The 9504-nt window shown below is 34.4% G+C and overlaps 1 protein-coding gene across 2 annotated transcripts; it reads left to right on the forward strand.

Annotated features, from left to right (window-relative positions):
• Positions 1-2952: 2952 nt before the first annotated feature.
• On the forward strand, positions 2953-9226 carry LOC128206307 (uncharacterized). Of its 2 annotated transcripts, none has more exons than XM_052908678.1 (6): positions 2953-3173; positions 5622-6114; positions 6321-6461; positions 6662-6941; positions 7351-8286; positions 8442-9226. In XM_052908678.1, the coding sequence occupies exons 2-6, from the start codon at positions 5659-5661 to the stop codon at positions 8984-8986; spliced, it is 2358 nt and encodes a 785-aa protein (XP_052764638.1). In that variant the 5' UTR covers positions 2953-3173; positions 5622-5658; the 3' UTR covers positions 8987-9226. The 2 variants fall into 2 exon arrangements, with proteins under 2 accessions (XP_052764638.1, XP_052764639.1); XM_052908679.1 differs by having other exon boundaries at positions 2953-3096.
• The last annotated feature ends 278 nt before the right edge of the window (positions 9227-9504 follow it).

A 9504-nucleotide genomic window follows, 5' to 3' on the forward strand; every position in this document is an offset into this window, starting at 1 on the left:
TATGTTTCGAAAATGAAGGTTCTGGAACATAAACAAATGGTAATTTGTAGCCGTTATAAAGAGCATCGACAATATCTTCATTTGCACCTATTTGCGACCAAAAGTCAATGTGAGATCTTAATCTATCCTTAACATTTCTAGTGTCTCTAAAACAATCTGGTGTAAAACTGTGTTCCTCATCCTCAAAGAAGTCTTTATCTAATAAACAGTCAATTGAGTACTTATCAATTATATTCTTGCTTGACTCCTGTCATTGCTGCTGTGGTTCCTGACTTGTCGCCATAGTAGTTATTGGCCCTCCGGTTGACGCCCTCGTTGGCACGGCACTCCCTCTGGAAGTGCCCTCGCTGGACACATGAGAAGCAGATGTCGTTGTCGCTGCTGATACGCTGCTGTGTACGTAAGGACTGCTGAGCAGGAAATCCCAATGCCGCCGGACCACGTGACTGCCGCTCACTTCCGGTGGTTTTGTTTGCTAATAAAGAAGAAGAACGCTTATTAGGATGATAATTGTTTGCGCAAAGGCTTGGAAGTTTTAATCTTTTCAATAGCCATTGATTGGGCTTGTCTGAGCCTCTTTTCGTCCTCGCTATCTGAACAAAGTTTCGGCTGTTCATATTTCTTAACTGTTGCCCAGCCCCCTGGGGGTATTATCTGCCAATTGAAAAGTTATTTCTGCGTTTGACTTTAAAAAATAGTTCCGAAACAATGACCTGTGCTCCGTCAGGTAAATTAATTTGCATAACACGTTCCAAGTCTTCCTGAAATTCCTAATTTAATTCGAATTAAATTTGTTAAGGACTAAACCTGAGCACGTGCACCTCCACTCTCTTCACCGCTTGACGGAACTACCAGTTTTCTCCTGTCTACTGCCAGATATAACCTCGAATGACGAATGCACGCTTATACACGGCTTTTATACTAGCCGTTTACTTATGTAAGCACAGTGACCATTACCATATATGGCAATAGTCGGAACGACCTTGACCATGACCACCATATATGGTAATAATCGTAAAAACGTTTGATTCCGAACCAATATTTAATCAGCATTTATTTATTTATTTTGTAATTATTGTTGTAAATCTAGTTGCTAAAAACTGATTGTTCAATATGTTTGCGTATATGAACGTTCGTTGTATGATGTTCTGCAACAGTTCTATGACCATCCGGGGGTTAAGATTTATTTTGTTCTGTTCATACTCACTGTGTTTGATAATCAATGTATTAATAAGTAGAAAGATATATACCTCAAATAATGAATTTAAAATACAACTCATTAGGTGTGACACTTAAATCAATTAATTGGCATTTGTTCAAGTTCTTAAAAGTCATTTATATATACCTCTTAATTGGTCGATATAAGGCCATTCTACTTATTATTTAGTTAGGCGTGACCGTGTGCCTCGGTTCTGAGCTGCGCGAGCAAAATAACCATACAAAAACGTTTGGTAAACTTCAATAAAATTACTTATAAGGATTTGAAATCGATCCAGATTCAGCATAGATTATCGAAAATAAATGGTAAAGCCATTTCCAGTAGTTTTAAGTTTTTCTAATGAATTAAGATTTCCTAAAAAAGTATAGACAAATAACAAGCTTTTTATGCTTTTCGATAAAATATGGAGTTTTATCAATGCAATAACAACAGTGAAAATAAAGATATGAACTATAAGAACTACTTTCGAAATCCACTGTAGTAACTTCCCCTTGATCAAAACCTAACACGTCACTTTAGTTGCTAAAGTTTAATGCATAAGTTTAATTAAGATGTATTTGGAAATAAACAAGTTACGTTTAATAGTAAAAGTAATCCTGTTTTTCAAACTATTCGAACGTTTGCTTTCATACAAAACAAATAACAGACGAAAACACCTGCTTGAACATAAATACGAAGTTATATCAGTATTCACATATCATTTTGAACTGTTTGTCATTGTAACACGTAATACGAACTTCCGGGAAAATTAACACAACAATTACCAGATTTACTGATGATTTTTACCCAATAAACGCCCCAAAATTTGTCAACAAGCTAGCGTAGACTTCAATTTTTACCTGGACAACGACACGTCTTAAAATGGCCTAGACTTGCCTCTGACAGTGACGGATGACTAAATACACATGAATCATGAAACGAACTCTCAAATAAATAAAATTGTTTTAATCAAATGAGTATCCGCAAATGTTTGCTTACACGATCGACTTTTCAAGCTTCCATTCAATAACTCTATTCCATTCAAATTATGAGTAATTCGGTATGTATTCATGCCCTGTTTAATCTAAAAGTGTTTTCGTGCATTATCTACTATGATTTGGAACAAAGATGCATTATTCAAAGTTTATTCTTTAATCTTCATAAAAGGTTTGGACCAAAATAAAACTATAAACAGAAAATATCCGAAAACTTCTTGTCCAAGAACCGGAAAAAGAAAATTGACAGATGCGCCTTTTCTCAATAAAGGTAATATTTTACACATGTCACGTGTTTTGTGAGGAGCAATTCTTTAGACTAGCATAGTTTTCGCCATAAGTGTGATAAAAATGTCCTTACGCTGTAAGTTGATTAGATGCTCTTATTGATCTTTGAAAAAGTTGTCCAAGCCAGTGAAGATTCGTCACATGGCACGAGATTTGAGCAATCTCTATGGCTTTGAACCATTCCAAAAACATTAAATGTCAGGTTTTTGACAATTTAGAAGTAGTATGTCTGGTATGCTTTTATGACGTGTCCTTCATTAAAACATCTAAATGATGCATTTTCTATTATATGAGTAGAATTTGTTTTTCAAAATGACTTCATATGTTAGGTGTCGGGTTGAAACTGAACAAATTTTGTATGGCCTAATAATATTCGCACATTAAATGTTCCAAATGACTAAACAATGCACACGATATATCTGATAGTGTGAAATTGTTAAAACAAAGGCCTCAAAATATATTGGACTTTAATATCAGTTCGTTGAATGTGCTCATTTCGTTGTGTAGGAATGTCATTTTTTCTCTTTCCTGATACGTACCTTGTCGCTTATTTTTAATTTCATGTTTCGGAATGGGATTTTCAGATTTTCTTAGTGTACTAGATGAATCTTAAAGGTAATATATTTTAGATATTGATAGACCCAGGTATGCAGCGCGTTGGCAATCTTCGATTTACAGACGTAAAGTGAATGGTAATGTTTAGTCTAGTTTAGTTCAGTTTATTCCGTTTATTCTCCACTACGATATACTGTAAAATGGTCCTATTTGAGTAAGCGATTAGTCATAAGTTATTACTTTTAACACTCTTTTTATTTCTAAATGCGATATATATCCTATCGAGAGACCAGTTATTTTCTGTTTCCCCAGAGAATGTGTTTTCAACATATTCTTTACAGTCTCGAATGACCATGATACACGCACGAATGCTTAATTCTGACTTTTTAATTTTGGGTCCTATAATTATTATTTTGCTATTCTTCGACCTTGACCGAACGTATTAACTGTCAGTCGATTTTGCTATAGTTCAATTGCTATATTTATAACTACTTTCATATCGAAATGCAAACATGCTGAAACGTCAAAGTGCACTATAAAGGGGAATATGGTACACTTACTCATCAAGGCTGTTTGTTAATTTTTATAAAAAATACAAAGTCATACACACAGTTTTGTTATTATGTTTGAGGCTAGCTTATTAATAATTATTAATTAACATTATTTATATGACAATCAAATAAGTCCAAAACAGCACCGCATGCACAATTTTCAGTGGTGTCAATATTTAATTAAGCAATGGTAAATGTGTACGCCAAATGCTTTTGATTTTTGAAGACACCAATAGTTATAACTGAAATATGACAAGAGTTAATGTTTTGAAACTTTTATTAACCATCTCTGTGACAAAAGCTTATTTCGGGCCTTTTTGTATTCTACGTTCAGTGTCAGGGGCCTTTATTTTTTTTGGCCTATTTAGCGTGTGACATATTTGGTTTAATACCATATAATCGGCCACAATTATCAAGGAAAACAATAACATTAAATGATTTGTCATTTCCACCCGTGCTTCCCCATGCGCCAAATCATGTGTTGTCCTTCATTCTGCGCGCTTTTTGCCATTACTACGCAATCAAGGTATGTTAAGCAAAAGAAATACTATATCAAACACATCAAACTATGTGTTTCAAAACCTTATATTTTCTTTCATTTAATTAGTCGAAAGATATGAAAGAAAATCATTATTAAAATAATAGGTTATTATATAACTATATTTTGACTTGGGAATCTAAAAGTATTGAAATTTCAAGTGAGTTTCTAACAATGTTCAAAGGGTCTGTTTTAAAATTAAAAACGTATTATGAAAGCCTTATTGACAGATTAAGTTATCCATTTTATAATATTATTTGTCGTTTATTTTAGTAAACATTGCTGTTTAGCTTAATTTGAATGTTTTGGCGAGTGAAAATAGTAATTCTTTTCAAGAAGCCTGACCTTACATAGAATGACAACGGCCCTTCCAATTTTCTCCCTGAGTGCGATGTTATTAATTTAATGATAACAAATATATATATATTTGTAAATTTAAGGCTAAATACGACTACCGGATTTTTCTTCGTCTTAAAAAAGCGATTAAATCTTATTGTAAATATTCACAGGTGTAACTGGAGATCCGTTAAATTTGAATATAAATTAGAATAATAATTGAAAACAAAACCCCGATCGATCCCACCTTAAATGTTTAATCAGTCGAATAACCCGAAACAAACAATTTATTGTATACATGATAGAGTGCAAGGGTGTAATCATTTGTAAGGCAAACATCAAATTAAATTACGAACCAGTCTTAATTATTTTGAACAAGAACTCCAAGTAGGTAATACTATAAGTAATAGTGTAGTTCAGACATAATAAAAACAGTCGTGGTTATATCTTCTTACTTTTTCATTAACTGTAAGGTCTAAATATATAGAAAAACGAATTTATTTGTTATATTGTATTGCAAATCTGATATCTATAGTTGACTTGAAACCTATCATTAGACAGAGATGTTCGATAAAGGATAAAATATCATTCCATTATTCGCGTGGAAGATCGCGTATAGGATAGAAAGTGACATGACGACACTTCTAATGTACCATGAAGACGACGGCATTTCGCGCGTAAATCTATAATGTCGAAGGGGTTCCGCTGACCGTTGAAAGTATTCCTGCAAATTTAACAAAACAGAAATCAACAGTTCACACGTCTTATATCATAACAAATAACATCTGACGTTCGTCAAACAAAAAATTAATAAAACTAAATCCTTTTGCGTATGAATACAGAATAATATGTTGGTTTGTTGATCTGTGGGGTTCGAGTTGCTTGCGTGAGATCTATTTCGCACGAGACCGTCGGCCTTCAAGCAAGGAATGAACAATGATAAAATTTCACAAATCAACCAACTATCGTAGTAATTCGTTGTTATTCATATGAACCTCTATCAGTTAGAGATGTTTGTTATTTCGAACAAGCATAACAAGCAACAACAACTTCATAACTACATGGACACAACAATAGGATTATCTATTTTTTATACAAACAATTTTTAAGATGGCAGACATAGAAAGACCGATTAACTGTCAGCTTTTTATTCATTTCAGATATCATATTAGCACCCATCACACCAAATACCTCCAGATGCATACAACACGGATTGATGCAAACCCAATCGAAGCATTGGTCACTTATAGAACTAAACTATATGTTGAAAGACATTTTAGGAATTTCCATCATGAAATAAGAAAAAGTGTGCAGAGTGAAAGAAATGCTGCGGTAAAATGTGACGAATGCACTTGGAATGACCTTTTGGACAGTTCGTTTACTTGTCCCCGTCTGATATGCGACAAAATAAGGGACCTCATCAAGTTGAGCCATATAAATACCAATCCTTCATGGTCAAATACCAGACCGGAAGATTGGTGTAATGGTTATTGGGAGATAGCGAAGTGTTTTCTGCCCGAATCCGATACCAATGCTCAGACGACAAGCGCAGATGATCTGGAGTTATTGGATCTGGTTGAAAGTGTTTGCAATTGCAAGTTTTCCGATATTTCGATAGGAAAGTCTAGAGCCAATGAAAGAGCGACGATTCAGGTTTATAAAACTCATTAAGCATGTTTACATTGTAGATGCTCGATTACCTGAACTAAAGAGATTAAACTGAAAGCAAACACATTTAAACACACACACATTTAAACACACACACGCACGCGCACACGCACACACACACACACACACACACACACACACACACACACACATGTATATACATTCACTTTTGTGCCATTCTTGTTTTGCAGTTGCGAGATATTCTTATTCGAAAAAAGAAAGAAAATATGTTTCTCGATTCGGAGAAAAATTGTCTGCAGTATCAGAAAGCACTCGAAGAATTCTTGTCTGCTATAACGCCACTAGAACAACAACACAGTCTGCCTGAGCTGGTATTCAGAAAACTAAATTGAAATCTTTTCACGCTTTTAATTTATTAGAATCTTCTTATTTTGTTTAATTATAATACAATTGAAAATATCGACATTCTTTACCCAATATAATTAATGAAACTACGAAACATGCAAACAAGTTGGTAATTAAATGATGTATAATGTATATTGTATAAGTGTTTGCCTTCTGTACATTTCAGATACATTTCACAAAACGATATCCACAATTGAGTCGGTCACTTTCTACAAAATCAAGTGATATTTTGAAAAGCTACTTGGATGAAAAAACATACACTTCAAAAGAATGTGTTCTGCCGAAACCCATTCATATACGACAAAACTCCGATGAAGATGCGCCTATTGCATCGACGTCCATTGAATTACCAAGGACAAGCATTTCGTTACCCGCGGTTCAACAATTAGATATAACGGATGGAGGTCGTCGTCAGAAACGGCATCAACAAGTCGCTATTCCTACCAGTAAGTTTGCTAATTTTATAAAATTGTTTTTGTATATTTAGTCCTGGCTTCTTGAGCCCCCAACACAAAAGCACACATAATACATAAGACAACACATTCAAGACAGTACCTATAATTCAGCACACAAATGACAGCACATACACGGCAGCAAAAACACACTAAAGTTTATTTTCAAATTCACCACTTTGTTTCACTCAGATGTCATATTCTAAAGTACACATGAATAATATAGTGCTCCTTTAATTTATTGTTCAGTTTAGGTTTCAGCGGTCGTTACTAAACATAGATATTCGAAACGGTATTACATTGTAGTTGTAGCCTATGAATGCATATAGAGATCCTCAACAGTATTTCGATTCGCTTGCTCAAACATAGCTATTAACTTTTTTATCAATAATATGTTTTTCAGACAAACACAGGGAAAATCAAAGGCAAGAATGGCTTGATATTCTTTATGAAGGAAATCGTAACGCTTTTCAAAAAGAATGCAGCCATATTTGTCAAGAAATAAAATCGAAAAGTCAGAACATACTCGATGTTTACGCAGCAATTTTTGACCGTCCAGACAAACCAAGACAAACAGCATTTATTGCCACTGTCAGTAAGGATCAAGAAAATGATATTACTTATTCTAATCACAACATCGTAACGAAGGTTATGAACCGATATGAAGCTGAAGGAAAGATTGTAGCGTACTCAGATATCACAAGAGGAAACCGTCTATCTCCCGGTGATCAGTCTAAAATGAAACAACATATATCCGAACTGTCACCACTGCTTATGCAGAAGCATAAATACCTAAACATGATAACTGCAAGTGGTGTTAGATCCAGGGGTTTTGGAAAAGCTCACGCGATTGAACCAGAGATTTGCATTATTTTGTATGTTCACACAAAAGGATATATTCCAATAGACGAGGAGGCATTTGAAAAAAGTTATCATGACATACCTGTCGATGTTAGAGAAGGAGGATTTTGGGGCTTTAATGAAACCGTTCGTATTGGCGATGGCATCTTCCGTGATGGCGTCGGTTTGGTAGGAAGTTTGGGCGGATTTTTTGAACATCCTTCGCTTGGGCTTTGTGGAATAACTTCAGCACACGCTGTACTTAAGCCAGAGGAACTAAAACAGTGCATGGAAGATGGACGACTTCCTGCAAACAAAGTGGATGAAACATATCAAATTAAAACATGCAACGATCATTCAGATATTGGTCGTCTTGTTATGGCATTTTATTCCGAAGGAAATGACCAAGAGGCAGGTGCAGAAATTGCCGTTTTTGTCATCGATAGTAGTTTGTCATCCGATCAGGTGTCTGTGTCCTTTGAAGGAAATAATCGCCAAGGTAATTGCTTTTTAATTATTTAAATGTGAAAGTAGAAAATATGGACATTTTAAAATATTCGAAATCGTCATAAAACTGATTTAACTTAAATTTCAACGACATGAATTATTAAAGCTCACTCATTTACATATAAATTAAATGTTTTTAAATTTTAGGTCAACCAGCTACATTTTCATTTGAAACAGGAAAATCACTAGGAAGTGCATACTTTTACCCAGACTATCATTGTTGTAAATATGGAAGCGCGACATCCTTTACTTCTGGTGAAATCAGTAGTGACTTTGATAACGATGGCCTTCTAAGCATTAAGGAAATGAAATTTGACGAGTTAAAACCTCTCGTTTTACATAAACAGTACGAAATCAAAGCTTTGTCGATGGACAAGTCTTTTGCAGATTTCGGTGATTCTGGAGCTTTTGTTTATTGTTGGCGTTCGACGGACGATTTGGTATGCGTTGGAATGATAGTTGGTGGTACATCATATGACACAACTGTTATCACTCCTATAAACTCAATTTTGAAAACGCTTGGCGTTCCAAAATTAAAGAATTTCAGGAAAATAAAAAGCGAGCAGTTGCTTAAACAATTAGATGCTAAAGTTGACCAACTTGAGTCGAAATTTGACAATATGCAGTCTGGTATAAATGAGATTTTGCATTATTTAAATCCAAGGTCCACGAGTGGACAAACTGACTGTTGAAAAAACAACAACAACACAACTTGACGCTTTAAGCGAAGCAAACACATAACGCTATATTTTGGGTGTTCTGAAACACAATGCAGTTCCTGTCTTATTATACATGTATGCCTTCCAATTTTATCTGAAACTAGGCCATTGACATTGCAAGGCCAAGTGTTATGTAGACGGCTTATTTATGTATTATGCACTTGCTTTGTATTGAGAATGATGTTTATTACAAATTATAAATTTGGAACATTGTGGATACTTGAAGAAAGTTATAGAATAGTATGGAAACTTCTGGAATGTTTGTTACTTATCAAGTATATTCTAGAAGAAGATTATTCTAGAAAGATCTTTGACTATATATCTATAAGGTATAGCAGAGTTAGAGGGGGATCTTAGGTTATCTTTTGTGACATTCATAAATTTTAAAATACATATTTACATTTGGATTATTCATTTAGGAGTTTACTGTGTGGACTATTTAAATTATAAGTGCTCAAAAACATGTAGCTTTTTGGACTTTTAAATTGGAA

Source organism: Mya arenaria, chromosome 10 (assembly GCF_026914265.1).
Source record: "Mya arenaria isolate MELC-2E11 chromosome 10, ASM2691426v1".
Classification (NCBI taxonomy): domain Eukaryota; kingdom Metazoa; phylum Mollusca; class Bivalvia; order Myida; family Myidae; genus Mya; species Mya arenaria.

Excerpts from the sequence above, each read along its gene's own strand:
- LOC128206307 (XM_052908678.1), top strand. The coding sequence starts at position 5,659 with ATGCATACAACACGGATTGATGCAAACCCAATCGAAGCATTGGTCACT. Across the intron at positions 6,115-6,320 it reads ATGAAAGAGCGACGATTCAG|TTGCGAGATATTCTTATTCG; the intron begins GTTTATAAAACT and ends CTTGTTTTGCAG. Across the intron at positions 6,942-7,350 it reads ACAAGTCGCTATTCCTACCA|ACAAACACAGGGAAAATCAA; the intron begins GTAAGTTTGCTA and ends TATGTTTTTCAG.